Source organism: Drosophila suzukii, chromosome 2L (genome assembly GCF_043229965.1).
Source record: "Drosophila suzukii chromosome 2L, CBGP_Dsuzu_IsoJpt1.0, whole genome shotgun sequence".
NCBI lineage: Eukaryota > Metazoa > Arthropoda > Insecta > Diptera > Drosophilidae > Drosophila > Drosophila suzukii.
In genome coordinates, this window is record NC_092080.1 from 21,954,259 (window position 1) to 21,971,737 (window position 17,479).

At 39.1% G+C, this 17,479-nt stretch overlaps 2 protein-coding genes and 1 non-coding gene across 3 annotated transcripts in view; 2 read left to right on the top strand and 1 right to left on the bottom strand.

Annotated features, from left to right (window-relative positions):
- Positions 1 to 690: 690 nt before the first annotated feature.
- Positions 691 to 2,306, bottom strand: Mst33A. Its single transcript, XM_070999033.1, has 2 exons — positions 2,190 to 2,306; positions 691 to 1,995 (listed from the first exon to the last, which is right to left on the bottom strand). Exon 2 carries the CDS (start codon positions 1,964 to 1,966, stop codon positions 767 to 769), a length of 1,200 nt encoding a protein of 399 aa, XP_070855134.1. The 5' UTR covers positions 1,967 to 1,995; positions 2,190 to 2,306; the 3' UTR covers positions 691 to 766.
- A 1,477-nt stretch (positions 2,307 to 3,783) lies between these two features.
- Positions 3,784 to 3,933, top strand: LOC118876838 (U2 spliceosomal RNA). Its single transcript, XR_005013777.3, has one exon. It is a non-coding gene; the product is annotated as a U2 spliceosomal RNA (small nuclear RNA).
- A 2,795-nt stretch (positions 3,934 to 6,728) lies between these two features.
- kek2 (kekkon 2) overlaps positions 6,729 to 17,479 on the top strand; it is a 53,494-nt gene continuing 42,743 nt past the window's right edge. The window contains exon 1 of the mRNA XM_070999053.1: positions 6,729 to 6,778. The gene's annotated coding sequence lies outside the window, so the exon portion shown is untranslated. The remainder of the gene's footprint in view (positions 6,779 to 17,479) is intronic.

Below are 17,479 nucleotides of genomic sequence, written 5' to 3' on the forward strand. Positions count from 1 at the left end.
CAGGAGCAGGAACCGATGCAGGAAAGTCGAAAGTAGACAAAGGCCCTATTGACTCACCTCAGTGGCCATTCCGCCCTCAGAACGGCAATAATTGTGGAGGGTTTTGGGTGGCAGAGCTACAAGTAGCAGAAACAATTGCACTTCGCATAGATATTCAACAATTCAACACTTTCGGGGTGGCTTTTAAAATGTATTTTGACAGGGAACATAAAAAGGAGTTATTAGTGATTATTTTGTATGCGTTTTCTGACTTTTAACGTCAAAAATTTCTCAAAGTATAATTAAGTAAAATATTTAAACTTGAAAGGCACAGAACTTATATATATACGCATTACTGAAAAGTATATATAAATCATCCTAAATGGTTAAAAAAAATTTATAAAAATCTCAGTAGGCCTCTAAAATAAAAATGTCAAATAAATAGTTTACACGGTCCTTGATTTTGGTGAATATTATTATAGTTTAAATTGTAAATTATGATTTTTGGGCTATAATTAACTAAGTTTAGTGCCTACATTAATGTTTATTACAGTTAGTCACCTCCAGCTGCCACCGAAAAAGGTCAAGGTTTAAACAACAGTATAATTTAATAAACAATGTTTTTCAAATTCTGTAGCACATTTAATCAGAAACATCCTTTAGCGTATTCAATTCAAAAACGTATCACAGTTCAGCCTTTATAAAATAGTGTTTAGGTTTTTATGGTGTTTTATTATTTATTTATTAAAAACATTTGAACATTTATAATTAAAACTTGAGCAAATATTTAGTTAAATAAATGCTTTACCTTGTCTATTGCGTTTGACAAATATTCAAATCTCGGCCAGGAGAGCCTACTTTGCCATGACTCTGAAATGTTTCCTGTCCAAACTTGGAGTTGGCCACCTCTAACATCAGAGTCGCTTTCCGAGTCATCAAAGGCATTCTCAGGAACCTGGGTAAATCGTGAAATTTTCCGGTTTCTTACTTGTCGCCTTGGACTGGGCAATTTCGAAACTTTCTTGGTCTTGGATCGCACTATCTTCTGAACTTGCGTTTTGGCCTCTTGAGCTTTTTTTATGCAATTGGTGCTGGATATTCGATAGAAATCCTTATCGGATGGGTCCATTTTACGCCATAAGGAGGCTACCTCCACGGATAATAAGCCAGGATTGCTTTGCATGATTTTGCGAAAAAAATGTTTATAGGCCGGGACACTACTTGTGCGACGAACCGGTACCGATAAAGCACCTTGTAGCTTGGCCGGTTTTTTCGGGGTCACCACTCCGCGTGCTTTTGTCTTCAACCGCTTAACAGGCTTACGCACTTGGGTCGTCTTCTTCATATTAGTTTCAACCTTGACCTTTGGTTTCTGCTCCTTAGCCCCACTGAATTGAGCTTCTGAAAGTTCACGCCCTTCATAAACCACAGTCTCTTGTAAATCATTATCCGGGTGAAGCCCAACAGCATTAAAAATATCACCTCGATTTTGCACTTGGTTAAATAATTTCAGGACATAGTTCTCAGGATAAAAGTCTTTCCTTTGCTCGGATGTCATTATACGCCATTTATCCAATGCTTCCTGTATATTATTTACGGGCTTACTGCCTTGAGCCACGGATATATCCTGGAGAAAGTTTACGAAGGGGTTATCATTCACCGACACTGTAGTTAACGGCTTGAAGCCATTCAAATCAGTACCAGGTGAAACTTTCATCAAAACGCTCTGCGTTTGGTCCGTTGAATGGTTTGGCTTTGGCTTATTAGCTTGCTGTGGTGCGGGAGGATTACGCTCCTGGATACTAGAAATCGACGTAACAGAACATCTCAACTCTCTAGGCAATTCAAGGACCTTAACATCATCCGGCGATGCTTCGCCTAACTTCTTCATCCCTTCTCTTATTATATTCGAAAGCACATGTTCCTGTTTAATTTTGCGCTTGGGTTGGGTTCGAGTTGGTCTTTTTGACCTCAAAACTGGGGCCATTTCGTGACTGTGTGTTGGTATCTACGTTTCTTAAATTTAAAGCAGAGATTATTATCTTTTACAGGATTAGTAACTAAGAAAGTAGAAGGTGTCGGCTGCCAAATGATTTCAAAAGCGACTTAAATGAAAAGAGATTCTTGAAAAATCTTGTTTACTTCTGTCTTTCCTTCTATTTTCTTTGTAACAATTATTTTCAAAAGAAAAAATTTAAATAAATATTTACCTTGAGTTAGAAATTGTGTACTACTCCCTACACAGACTGAATATAACTGGAGAAATGTAAAGGCTTGGGTAACTGGGACTTTTTACACTTCGCAAGCAAATGAAAATGTATATTTTTGTGGTAATTTTGGACCTATAAATACTGAAGATTTATCTGCCGCCCACCAAAGGGAGGCAAGCAGTGCAAGTTGGGTCCAATCCATTCCCGCAGAGCCCTCCATATCCTCCAGAATCTGGGCCGCAGAGTGCTCAGACGCAAATGACATGCAAAATAAGCGGCAGAACCAGAACCAGTGGAACCATGGGCAGGAGCAGCCGGGCCACTTACTGAGCCCCAGACATCCGCCAGATAGGGTTTATTAGGGCACCGAGCCGGGCGCCGTAATTTATGCGGGTTTCGAGTAAAAATGTTTGCATAAACTTTATGCAAAAATATGCTCTGGCCAACGCATGCTGGGTGTTCATGGTTTGGTTGGTCGGGTGGCTCGGTGACTGGGTTGAATGGGCGGTGGCAAGGTCTCTTGGCATCAAACTCTTGGCCCAGGCACATTAACAGAAATTGATTTTCGATTTTTCCCCCACTCGCTCGTCCATTCTGCTCGGGAACAAAGTCTGGAAAATGCTTTCTAGCTGAATTAGAAAATAAAGCTATTTGTTTTGCACATTTTGTGTCGTTTCGGTTATCCTGGAGAAAGTTTGATTAGTTTGTTTTGCATTTGTTTCGGGCGCTGGGTGCCGATAATGTTATTAATGTTATATATAGTGGCCAGGGAGTTTATCGAACTCTCGGCCAACATTCTGCATTTGAACACTGGCCGAAAAAAAACCTTTGGCAACATATTTGCCGAAAGTTTGGGATCGGGTTCGGGGGTTTCAAAAAGTTGGCTAGAGTGTGCTTGAGGTTTGTCCGTGAGTGTTGTTTTTTGTTACACACATTTAGCCACTATTTTTGGTAGTCCTTTTCACAAGGGACGGCTAGGAGAGGCCAGGTCAGCTGGCTTTTAACCTTTTAGCACTTTACAGAAATGCACTTCGACCTCGCGCGGTTTACTGAGAGTTCAGATGGAAGGGCTTAAATGGTAAAATGTGCGTTAAGTAGAGTCGCAACCTTGCAAACATTGTAAACTTACTCGAACTAAAATAAATGGTGTTAAACTTTTTTTTCAATTTAATTTTATAAATCAATGCACAATCGCGGCTTAAAATTGTTACTAAAATATTTTTTTACATTTATGAAAAGGTACATTATGAAACCCAACTATGGTTCATACATACTGGATTTGTTGTATGCAATTTTAATTCCTTAATTATAAGCATTCATTTAATGCATCTTTATGACCAGACATATAGAAGTCATCTCATTAGTAAACGGCAAGCGACTTATTCAACAGTTGAAGAGAAACCAGAGTGACGTACAACATCAAACCATTTGCTGTACCAGTCTACATATGACAAACTTATTTGGAACTATAAGGATCCTAACTTAACACTTGGGATATGGTTGTTTCTGTTATTGAATCTAGGACTTAGGTAGCTTAATAGGCAAGACTAAATTAATTTATTGAATCTTTAATAATTTCGAACTGGTTCGTAGCATCGTCATATGGCCTTATGGTTAGATCAAGGTGTAGTATCTGTTCTTATCAGCTTAGCATCTGATATATCCTCCATTGAAGGGAACTGTTTCTTTGACTTAGAGAGGTTGACCTGTATTGCAGTACCGCCGGGACTTTCGCCCAACTTAGAAATAAATTAAGAAAATAATTGTAACTTTAGTTCATATTGCTTGTTTTAAGTACACAAGAATATGTGTTTAATGTATACTTAGTTGAGTCTCGTTTTTACAAAGCCTTCTGACGAGCCCTTTACTAAATCTTTACTAAGTCAAGCCATTTTATATGACACCAGCCACAAAGTTCATAAATATACAATTTTCTGTTAACGTTTTGCAAATTTCTTTGGTTATATGAAGTGTGATTTAAGTGTCATGAGTCCAGGAAAAATGGGCTAAGTAGCTGAAAAAATATTCGTGATAAGCCCATACCCCATATATTAATTTACAAAGGCATGAAAATGGAATAAAATATTTCCCTAAATTATCCAAAAACATCATTCCTTCTATACTGAATGATTACATCATCTTGTAGGTCAGAGCAATTGGCAAGGTGCTAATTTGGTTTCCACATCTCGAGATCAAAGACTGCTCGAGTTTTGCCTGCTGAGAGCCATTCGCTGGCACCCCACAGCCTTGACCACATTCCCCGCCAAACTGACCGTGACCAGAAACAAATTGGCGTGCAAAGTGCTCGACAAATCAATTGCAATTACCCGGCCAGTCTGCCATCGGGGAAATGGGGCCGAGTTGGGGGGCTGGGGTGCTATTTGGGCCAAATGTAAAACATTAAATAATTCCATTCTGCGCCTGTTATGCGCCGCAATGGGCCACGAGCTCAATCAGAAAGTTAGCCAAACAAATTGCAAACGAAAACACAAATGAGATACGCTTTCGCCTGGGATGCGATGCTTTCGGCCGACTTTAATTCTGGCTTTGCATTCACTTTGTTTTTCCCCAGCCGAAAAGCGGCAACAACAGGAAGGCGAAAAGTTGAGAAAAATCAGGCAACAATAACAACGGCAAGGGCTTACTCCATTTTCCGCGGAGAGCGAAAGCAATTTCCGTTCGTTAAACCTACATTTCGAAATTAAATTTTTTACACTTGAAAAGTTCGCAGCTTCAAATATTTTCATTTTGCCTCAGACGCGGCGCAATTATGCTCTGTCAGTGGGGGTGAGTGGGCCTGGCAACCCTGGCACACTCGAAGAGAATCAAGGCAACCCCCGCACCCAAGTCAAAACCCATTTCTGGAATCCTCCCCCATCCTGAGCAAGTAAGTTGTAATGCGTTGTAAGGTTGTGACGCCTTTAAAACTTGGACCTCGGGTCGAGGGAAGAAGGATCTAAGTCTTCGACTAATTTATACCCAATGAGGAAATGCTTTTAATTGTTAACAAAGATTTTTTTATCACACTTAACTTTGGACTTTTAATTACCTTCAGAGTTCTCAAAGTAAACAATCATCTCAAATTTAAAAGATTTATAATATGTATTTATTAAATATGATAATTATACTCAAAAATGTATTATGGTTTAGCCAAACTGAAAAAAGGGGTTGATGACACATAATTTTAAAATAATACTATATCAAATATTTCCCTTTTAAAAACCCTCAAATTAGAATACCCAAAAAGCGTTTCAGGGGGTACTAAGCACAACCATCAACAACGTGCAGAAAAATATACATGAAAATATTGCTCAAACAAAAGCTGAGCCTGAGTACGCCCCCGACCTTTAACACCCGGGCACTCACCCACTCATTACGTCTTCCGTTGGAAAAAACGGAAAATAAAAAGTTTAGACTCTGTTTGCTGTGGTTACCCCTCGTGGTCTGCGGAGGGTGGTCTGAGGGGAAGGTGTGGAGTGCCCGAATTGAGGCCTCGACCTCCAGGAGATGAAAATATTATGCTTGCTTTTCATTATGTTTTCGTCGCTGGCTCGGCGAAATTTCTTGGCAGCTTAATTAAGGCATTATTTGTGTCATCGATTTTGGGAGAGCTTTACTTTGAATATGGTGCGGGTATCTGATCACACAAGCCGACTCGATAACATCTAATTTATATTATCTGCCTAATTTATATGGAACACCAAATTGCAAAACAACAACCCTACCCAAGATGGATAGTCCCCATACCCCCACTAAGTCGTTAGGCCAGAAAAAAGGGAAATGTTGGACAAGAATTGTTATAAAAAAAGGACCCAAGGACCGCCAATAAAATCTGTTTTATTTGCATGCCCCTGGCGCGGACAGAGACGTGGCCTTATTTTTGGTTATTCGAAAGGGGCCCGAGGCTAATAAACGGACAATCAGAATTCGAATAAACTGGATGCAATTTGAGTTGAGAGGAAACGGAATTAAAATGAAAGTTTACGGCATTTTTATTGGATTGCAGTCCGGGTTCGTTACTTACAGTAAACAAAGGATTGGACGTTGAAGGCGTTGCAGGAAGTTCAAGTTGTAGCTGTGAAGGGCCAAGGAGGTCAAAGGTCCCAGCCCCGCCCCTGTTCCTGCAGGAATGCATCAAGAAAAGTTGGGCGACGCGTCTGGCATACTACGACGCCATTAAATAGAATATTTAATTTTATTGTGGCCCCCGCAGCCTTATGGCATTGTCCTTTGTCACCAAAGATACATCGCACACACCCACAAAAGGTTCAGGACGCTTTCGCAAAATGAAGCGGCGCGCATTTTTCGAGGCTTAGCTACAAATTTAAATTCCGAGCATGCTGCTGGGAAGGCTCCCAAGGCATCCAGCATCCAACACATATTTACATATTCCTCTTACCCGCTTCACTTTCCAAAATTTCCCCCAAAGCCATTTTATATTAAAAAAAGAGGAACAAAACAAAATGGAACGAAAAGTTTTATACATTTCTAATAAAAAACCCTTTTTCGTTGTTTTCTCAAAGCCGTCTTTTCCTTTTTTTCAGGTTTTTTTGGAACACTAAGCCGCGGATGATTAAAACGATAAAAAGGTAGGTTGGAAAATTTTCATACAGCTTTAAAATATTATTTTGGGAGCACACTTTACCAAGTACAAGTGTGCCTAATATTTTAAACATATTAATGTAATAGTGAAATGTATTATTCTGAAAAAAAGAACTGCAATAAAGGTACATTAAATTACGTTAAGTATGTTTTTTTTATTACTGCCTGTTTTTATGCAAATCAAATTAAATATGTAAATCAAAAGCGACGCGATGGCTTTGAAGTAAGTTTTCAATTTGGAGTAATATTTATTTTCCTTTGTGCTTTTTTGCCATGGAGCTGTCATGTGCTTGGCCTTTATTTATTTATGATTATATTTATTTATTTATAAATGCTATATGTACATATGGCGATTCGTCAAAAACGCTCGCAATATTTCATTGGGGTTTTAAAACAATATTTATACGCCTGCGGGCCAAAGTAAAACCGAGAGTTTTTGCCTGTTTGTTGAACTTGCAACTTTTTTTCGCCTTCGTTCTTTCGGCTTTATTAACTGAACGACATAAAAACGGCCACAAAAATCGCTGGCAATAGCCATGTAAAAGTAGCGCAGACAAACGGCATTCGCAATAAAAACGAAATTGATTTATGAGGAGACTTGAAATGTTGCCATTTTGCCATGTTGATGCCAGCGATTTGTGGCCGTATGAAAACGAAGAGTAGCTTTTATCAACGCCCTTGACAGGAGCGTTTATATCCTCGATCATTAAACTTATGATCCTCTCACTTAAGATTTATTTTAATCCTTGATGAACTAGCAATATCTTAATGATCTAGTAGGTCACATGGTATATAGGGCTATTTATTAGTATTTTTAGTTGAATTTTGCCTTATTACATCAAAAATCAGGATTAAAATTATGAGTAAGCTTCGTGAATTCGAGATTCTTTATTTAAATAAAAAAAATTTTGTTATATAAAATAAATTACAATTATAATGCTCTGATAATTTCTTACATTCACTTATCGAGTTTTGAAGTGGAATGCAATTCTAGTGTGGCCAAAGTGCAACTTAAAATAAAACTTTAAAAAAACTTTACAATACAATGTCATATAAAAAATAATATAATAATTACTGTATTTTTTAACCGATCAAATTTACTTAAAAAAAGGGTTTAAATGCTCTTAAATATCTAAAATAAATTACAATTATTGTATAATGCTCTGATAACTTCTTACATTCACTTATCGAGTTTTGAAGTGGAATGCAATTCTAGTGTGGCCAAAGTGCAACTTAAAATAAAACTTTAAAAATACTTTACAAATATAATGACATATAAAAAAAAAAATAACAATTATTGTATTTTTTAACCGATCACATTTACATAAAAAAAGGGCTTAAATGTCTTGACTCTCTATTAAAGCCTTAAATATAAAATTTAAAATACGTTCGGCTTTAAATAGGCATTATACTTAAATACTCCACCAGTATTCTCGCTGTTCATTATTATTCCTTATACACTCAATTCTCGCCAGTTGTCTCCAAGTTATCTCATTAGATGTACTTGAGGTTGGCGAGGTGGAAAATGCGGAGGAGAATGGCAACATTTTAATTTCTTTTTAATGCGGTACGAACTCATGGTCTTAGCTTCTTGCTTGGGGTAGGCCAAAAAATTAATTATCGTTGGCAAACACGCTCAGCGAGGAGGGTGGTAAAGTGGGCGTGTGCTGGGCGGGGAAATCGTTGCAAGTGAATTGTAAGCCGGTGGAACAGAGGCTCCGCGTTTTTCATTACATGAGCGTTGTTAAGCTAAAAATAAATTGCTTATTAAAAAGCCTCCGCAGCCCATGCAAGGTGGGTGGTTTTTGGGGGTACGGTGGTGCAAAAGGCGGAGCCACTCATTTACACTTGAGGGGGCTCCAAAGCGAAGTGGGGAGGAGCTGTTAGCAGTGACAATGCGAAATAGAGCGATGGAAGCAGACATCCAACTGGGTGTGAATGACAAAGCCGCCAGGAATCTCCCCCTTTCCCTACCCGTCTGCTCCCCTTTCTCCCATTCCCCCCCCTCGCTTTCTCCGCAAAGCGCGAGAAAGTCCTTGAAGCAATCGACTTAATGCCTGGCTGTGGCGTTTGTACATATTTAGTTTGCATTTACATGGCACACACAGACACAACAAGGACATTGGCATACAAAAGCACTGGCAGAAAACCACAGTAAACTGTGTTAGCTTAAATGCTTACATTATTAAAATGGAATACTTATACAAGGTTCTGTTGTTGGAACTCTAATTTATGGAAGTTCCTTTGCTGGCACTTCATATCTTGCCAGATTTATCTGTTGATATTAAAACTTAAAAGTAATATATGTTCAACATATTTGGTTTAATTTAGTTTCTATTTAAACGTGTTGTGAAACTTTATACCTTACCTAACTTGATATTCATTTACGCTTCAATGAAAAATATATATTTAATAATGTTAATATCGCGAAAAGTAAATTTAAACTGAACAACTATTTATTGAATTTATAATTGAAATGTCAATATTAATGACCATTAATATTAATGGTGTTCTATCGAAATCTGTACCTTTTAAGATCATTTGTTACTTGTGTTTTACTTTTTATGAAACATTGCACAGTTATATTTATTGGCCCTTTTCCAAAGCAATTGGTAATTTATAAGTCGTATTTTATCTACATGTTTATTTTCGTAAATACCTTGTACCTCAACTAGGTACAACAAAGTATTACCTTTCCCAACACTGATATTTATAGAGGCAATTTTCAAAAATGAGTTGATGAGAAATGTATAATTGGAGTACCCAACTTTTTTCTTAGTGTCTGAGACTCTAGAAAGCACATTTAATTTTCTACACATTGCACCATGTCCTGATAGATTAACTGGATATTGGGATGCCTCTCCATCCTTATGTATACGTATGTGCTCTGCTCGAAATGAGCGCTTTATAAATATGTCCTTGTCAGCGTCCGAGGTGGGACAATTTGCCACTCCCCGTATCTCTATCTGCGCCAGGACCTGCCAGGACCCCAGCAGGCCTGATTGGATAGACCAGAGTTCGAAAGTCAAGGTATCTCCGTCCAGTGAGGCTGAGTGCGTGTGCTCGTGTGCGTATCCTGCACGCTTCAATGAATTTTTGTCAACGTGATTCGCATTAGAATGTGTATTCAAATGAGCACATAATTTGTTTGTTTGCAAGCTTCCCAGCAACCCCAAGTCTGTGAGCATTAAGATATGTCTACATGTGGGATTGGACTTCCTGGGAATGATGGTATCGACCTGATGATGCCAACTATCAGATAAATCGGTCGAATACCATTAGGAAAATAAATAGAAAATCGCTGTTTACCCAAATGCCAGGTTAACGAATCTTGCTTTCTCCCTGTTTTGTTCAGCGAAGATTAATAAGAAATAATCCGCTCTAATACTTTCAGTAACATATACTTAATCATTAATAATATTTCTTAAAATCGTTGCTCTCAAAATTTTCAAAATCTGTTAAGATCAAGTAACTTATTAAATTATAAAAGGAAGAAATCCTATATTCTACGACACCCTCTCTATCAGTGGGTATCACTTCGACGCATAAATATCGAAGTGTGCGGGGCTGAGTATTTGGCATTTTATGAGTGCAATTATCTGTGGCAGGGAGTGTGTGAAATAGAGACCCTCTGGGGGCAGGAAATGGGTTTGCGCCTGATATAAATTTCGAACAAATTACAAATAAATTGGAGTTGTCGTGGCTGCGCCATTGTCAACCCCAGAAGCAATCGCTGCCAAGAGGCCCCACTAGTAATTTAAAATATGCAAATTTCCCGGAGCCCTGTACCAACCCTCTGAGCCCAGACACACCCACCACTTGGCGGAGTATTTATTGCGATTCGCTTTGTCGTCGCCGAAAACAGTTTTGAAGACAATTTTCATTGAGGTTTCCCCAGCTTTTCCAGCCCACAATCGCCCCGCCTGCCACAACAACCATAACATTTAATTTACTTAAGTTCACTAAGCCGCTTTCGGGCCAATCACTTTGACGAATATTGTGTCTGGGCCGCATTTTAATTAAATGTATGAGTCCATGTGCAGTTTATATGGTATTCATGTGTATCTGCGGCCGGGGCTTATCCCTTTGCCATTTTGTCCTGGTTTTGTTCGAGTCTTATGTTTGATTGATGGGCGCTTGTGCAACTTTTTGTGGCCAGCAAGTCAACGCGAATTGATTTAATGCGAAATGCATTTGTTTTTATTATTACTTGCTGGGGCTCTCGTTTTGATGGACAATTCGCGGACACATTGGTTCCGTTGATTGCATCTGGTCATAAATATAAATTCTTTAAAGCGCACATGATTGAGTTGCAGTCCTGCAGGCAAAACAAATGTTCCTCTGGGCTGTGTAAATCATCGCGCTGATGAATGACCGGCAATAAATAAATTAAAATCGTTTATTGAAAAACGAGATAGTTGTTAAATAAATATTTGGAGTGCCACTTTTTCGCAATGTTGAGTAGAATTTTTCTAAATATTATTCATTTGTCTCTAATGATTTTATACCATTTTTGCTTAGTTTAATTTCAAAGTTTTTAGTTTAGTGGAATTGTTTGGCTTTCCCTTTTAATTTTGAATGTAAAGCAAATCGCATAATAATAAAAATTCAATTGTTTGCTGCACTTTTCTAAATGAAAGTACACTAAGGCTAGGAAACTTCACTTTTGAAACTTTTCCGGTAGTTGAGCAATTCCACTTTGTTGCTTTCTGATACTTTCACTAAAGGAACTACTAAAAAATTAGTTGTTGTGGTTCAAAATTCGGCAATGTTTAGTTCCTTCTTTTTGCTTTGAGCCAGCTTTATTTTCGCGCATTTGCTGTTTGTGTAAAACAATAATAACAAATTGTGGGGCAATTCAGGAGATGGCTTTTGTCGCTTTGACTTTCCCCAGCTCTCGTGCCACGCCCACTTTCCCCTTGCCCCGTATCATTCCTGTAAACTTTCACTATTTGTGTTTGTGTTTTTCGAGACCGGAAAGTTTTGCGCCCCTTTTGCATTGAATTTATTTGTTTGTTTTTGCGCCAAGGGGATTTGGGCAAATTATTTAAGCCTATTGAACCTGCCGGTTGCCTGGCTGTGGTAATTGCGTAACCAAATAATTGCTGGCTTCTTGATTTTCGCCCTAACTACTTAGCCCCGGCTTTATTAAATTTACAATGGAACAACTTGTCGTTTTGGGTGTGAAGGGAGGGGGATGTTATTAAACATTTTCTTGCGAAATTCGACATTTAAGTTCACTTCTGCTTGTCTTTTTCGCCCTTCAGCCCGGATTCGGTGGCAATAACCCTCCCTTTGGCCTTCGGCCTTTTGGGCTGATAGACTTTTCTGACGATTGAGATTGAGGCGAACCGAGCGATGCAGAGGGCCCAAAGGCATAAGGAAGCTGGCGCCATTTTGTATTCCGCACATACACACCGCATTTATATGTGTGTGCGTATTTATGTTGTGCGAGTGTGAGTGGCAAAGTGACGATAAAACATTTGCCTCGATTGCTTAAGTATGCCATATCAGGATGGAGCTGGCAAAGCTCTGGAAATGAGGGGATTGCCCTCGAGGAGGCGGGCTCTGATGAGCAGCTTGTTCCTGCACCCTAGCGAGTTGGGTATTATGATGCCATTACGTAATTCCACGAGCGAACTGGCGAATCGTACTTGTATGCCATCAGAAAAACTGAGCAAACTCAATTATTGATGTGCCTCGTTGGCAAATCAAAAGTGGGCTCAAGTCTCAGTTTTCAAGTGCCGAAAAGGGGTTTTTGTTTTCGGGCTATCAGATTTATAAGTGCGTTTCGCTATCTCGCATGGGTGGAAATTGGTTAAGAGCTTTCGAATATCAATTTCGTTGTAGTTTTATTGATTTTCTCCTGAGTTTTTACGTGTGTCTTTGCAAGCTATGAGTGTTCTTTCTAATAATGACAATCCACAAATTTATAAGCATTCCAACTTATAAAAGGAATCTTAAATAATATTCTAGTTATTAACAGAAATTAACAAAGATTTTTCATAGCGTAGATACTTCCATAGATTTGCTAAACTAATTTCATCCATATTATACTCCTCTCAAGTATTCTGACTGTTGCTTAAAAATTCATGTTCTCTTTAAAACTCCTCTTAAGAGCTTTTCCTGGAATACACATATTTTTTCAAGTGCACCTCGACTCACCCTAAAACTTAACGACTAAACGTTAGTTGGCAGTCGAAAAAGCTGCTCGGTCCTCTGTTAATTTAAGTAAAAAGCATTTTGCCTGATGTGTTTATTTGCCACGCCTACCGAAGGACCTCCCCCGGCTACGCCCCCTCCCACACACACAAACACACACACACAGGCGGAGCGTTATCCTGGTGCTCCAATATTACTGATAATTTAGTTGGTCTCTTGTCCTGGCAGCGTACATTTATTGTTTGCCATGTAGCAATGGCTTTATATATAGAGGAGCTAAGCGAGTGTCCCTGTGTGTGTTAGCCAAGCATCTCTGTGTGTGTGTTAGTTCATTTTTGGCCTTTTGCCAGGGCCGACACATTGGCGTCCCTTTATGCGAAAATGAGTTGAGGCAATGTGTTGGGTTTGCTATTTTTCGCATGTCTTTTTCGTTTTTCTCATATCATTATGAAACGCTTGAATGGGTTTTTATGTGCACAAGTGTGCGTGTGCCGTCTATGTATTGTCTGAGAGCGCATGTAGAGGAGCTAATATATTTGGCTATTGATTTAGAGTGCCGATAAGTTAAATATTTAATAGATTCTATCAGGAATTTAATGCTGCAACGCCGGAAGGATGGGGAAATGGAAAAGATAATATAGATTTGTAATGTTTCCCAAAAGAAATATTCAATGGCGTCTTTAAGGACTCTATAATATTAGTAGGAGAATGCAAAGCTTTGTATATTATAACATTTTTAGAGAATGCACTGGGAACCTATTATTATTTCTATCCAATCTAAGCTCTACTAACATTTATTTCGGTTCACTGCCAAAATAAAGTTGTTTTAGCATTTTCGGGTATTTTCCAATTTGGGTGTTGCCCAAAAAAGCACAGACAACTCTCCATACACACGCAGCCGTGCTGGCATTTGTTTAACAATTATGCAAATGTCCCGGGCAGACATGCAAATACATTTTTCGGTAAATAAAACATTTTCGCGGCAGCTTTTAATGCTGCCAAATAAAACCAGCAGCAACAGCAAACACACGCGAAAACATAAGAAAATAAATAAATAAGGGAAAAGTGCACAAACATTTTTGGGGCCGGCTACATAAATTATGCCAAAGCATGTGCCGGCAACAACAATGGGCAGACGACCGGCAACAACCAGAGCCGCAACATCATTGTTGTTGACCTACAAAGCGGCAGAGCGAATTTCCATTTCCATTTTCCCAGGCAAGTTTTTCCGCGCAGGTCCGCGCAAATTGCGGCCAATTAATTAGCTGCAGTCCGCGGCCAGTCGGAACGGAATGTGTCCCCTTAATTTAAGGTCTGCGCGACACTTTAAGCAATTGTTGGCTTCAAACTGTCAGGTGTCGAGCGGCCGAGACCAGCCATAAAGTATGTAAGCGATACAGTCGGTAAAAAGCAGTATGACCATTGGGCAGGAGGCAACCACAAACGAAAATATAAGTTTTACTCCTTTATTAAAGTATTCCATCCAGAGCTCCCTTGGGTTCTAAAACCATGTTGAACAATGTGCCCAATGAATTTTAATGTCTTATACAACACTGTATTAGTGTGACCAAGTGTTGTTAGGAAATAAACATTGATGAACACCGATTTTTTGTACAGAGGGCATCTCTTTTCCTTACTTTGCAATGCTAGTATGGCTTGTAGTTAGATAACAAGATCCTTAAAAGTACTCTGAAATTAGCTATATAAGAACTATAAAGTTATTCAATCACCAAAGTCACATGGCCGCAAATTAAATACCAAAACGTAATCGCAATAATTCTGCGAAACCACAACTGTTATTATATGGATTAAGGTATTAGTACATTATGTAAGCGACGAACGAAAATCAACTGAATATTTATGGCAGTTTAAGTTTCGCCCGAATTATCATAAGACTTGTCGCGATGCCCACTTAGGGAACTCTAATCCGACTAATCCGCCAGATGCTTTCCCGCACCCTTGGAACTCAACAAATAATGTGGTATGCTGTCTTGTTGCCACGCAAGACACTTAGTGCCTGGGCATCATTAGAATACTTGCCTTGTTAATAAGATTATGCTGACGTATGCACGAAAAATGCTGGCAGGTCAGGTGAAAATGGTCTCAAAATACTGGGGGATGGGGCTGGCAGGTGTGTTTGGAGCACCGCAAAAGCCAGGGAGCCGAAAAACCACCCACAATCCCGACCCGGGGTTACCTGACATTTAATCAAGGCACAGAGCAGAGGTAAACAAACGGAAATAAGCGAAACTTCCTGTTGCTGTCACCGCTTTTTGCTGCTGCCCCTGCCTGTTTGCCGCCTTTCTGCGCATACGAAACGGAAATACAATCAAAATTGTGTAATGTTTGCTTGCCACCAGCACAGGCAGCATCAGCTGGCAGCAGGAAGTGTGGTGGCATGGGTTTTCTGGGGGTTCCAGGGCGTTTTTGAGGGTTTTAGGGGGCCGCAGTGGGTTAAGGGGCCTGCAAACACGTGCCAGATTGTGGTGAGGGTTTTTAGTTTTTACTTTCCGCACCCCAAAAACCCCCCTGACTTTGATGGCGGGCTCTTTGGGCTTTTGAGGTTTTGCTGAGTGCTGACAGATGTGATCGGTGGATGTGTGTGCCAATGAATTTTGCAGCCATCGAGTGATTAGCATTATGCCAATTAAATATTTAACGCGCCCATTTATTTGCCATGTTAATGCGCGCATTCGATATGCAGAGGGAGAACCGCGAACAAGGAACTCACATTTCGACTTATTGCCCGACTTGTAAATGCAAATGGGTTTTTCCCGGAAAAGCCGAGCGGGTGGGGGGGAAGTAGCTGCCAAGAAACCCTGAAACATTCGACGAATGTCAGTTATAATTGATGTTTTGACAAGTCAATTGTCAGCTAATTGGAGCCGCATATGAGGATTGCAAATCAATAAATCGGTATTGTCAACTGAGGAGTGACATTGATGTGGGAACAACGGGAATCAATTATTCAGAACAGAAGAACACAATAAAAGATTTCCAGAAATGAAGCAACATAATTATAGAAATCCATTAAATATTGCTTAAATTGCATTTTTAATTGGCGAATTTACAAATGAGTGTTTCTGTTCTCACAGTTTTTGTTAAATACATTCACAAAGTCATTGCCCTTGTGAAAAACTTTAAGCCGAGAAGCCAATATGGCGCCTCAATTTGGCTCCACCATGTAAATGAAAGTTTTGTAAAGAAGGCAACATTTGTAAAAGTTGTTGGAACTTTTCGGCGAAAACGGCAATTAATTTTCCCCAAAAGCGCCAGAGAATATTTTCATTTGAGTGTCATCAACAGTTTCCATTCGGAGAAAATGTTTTATTCGATTTTCACGAACTCAATAGAAAATGTAAAATTTGGAAAATAAATCGAGAGCCTTTCAAATATTTATAATATCCAGAGCTCTGGTTATTACAGACCATTTTCCCCGAAAATCATTCGGTGATCCCTTAGTCAAAACTATTCGCACTTAATCCCCCAATTCCACGCCTTTGATTCATGGAATATCCCCTGAAACACGCTCGACAAACAAACCCTTTCAAAGCGATGGGAACGCCCATTTTATTTGCTACAAAACAATTTGCAAAGTCATATTTTATGCCATCAAAGGCATTTGTCATTTATGCACAAAATGTGTGGCAATTTGGGCAAACAGTTGCCAAAACAGAACTATGTAGTTTGCAGCGAGTATCTGACGAATGAACACGATGTGGGGGCCTGTTTGTCGTAAAAATGTAGGCAGAAAGGGTGAAAATATGGGGGAGACTACGGATACAAGCTGAGGAATGGGGCCACAATTTAGCAAACTTGTGCTATTTGTCTCACTGCGCAAAAATGAAATAAATACAAAAATATGTACGAGCAAAAAGTTGACAGGACGAGCCATTTGATTTTGGCTTTGGCCCGACTGACAAATTTTCCTCTTGCTTTCGGCTAATAGTAAAAAATATGCGCGATGGAGTTTCTGTGTGACAGCTCTCGAGATAACCATGAATATATAAACTTGGCCAGAATTATGTATATGGATCCATGGGGCATGGGCACCCAGTTCAAAAATCAGGGTAGGGGAACAGCAAACAAGCTATTTTATTACAAATGCTTTCCATTGAGAGTGTACGTAACTCTTTTATACTTTACAGACCTAGTAAGAATTTTTGGATTGGTCAGAATCCGTAGAACATTCTGGAGATATTCCAAGAACTCGATTTTTTTACTTATTTATTTAAACTTTAAGTTTTTAATGTTTTACAAAAATATTATTCTTTGGGATCTTAAGGAATACCGAATTCATTCTTTGGTTCTACAATATTTTGTTTAACGGGGTACTATATAATTTTATACATTCAAGCTCGAACTTGATGCTGTCCTCTTTAGTTACTTTTTCCATCCTTTTGAAGCCTCGTCAAAACAGTACACATTCTGAATGGTTTTTTCCACAATTTCTTCATGCTGGAGAAATGCCAAGCCACACAGACACACACGGAGAAAGTCTGTCCCACACGCACACATACATACAC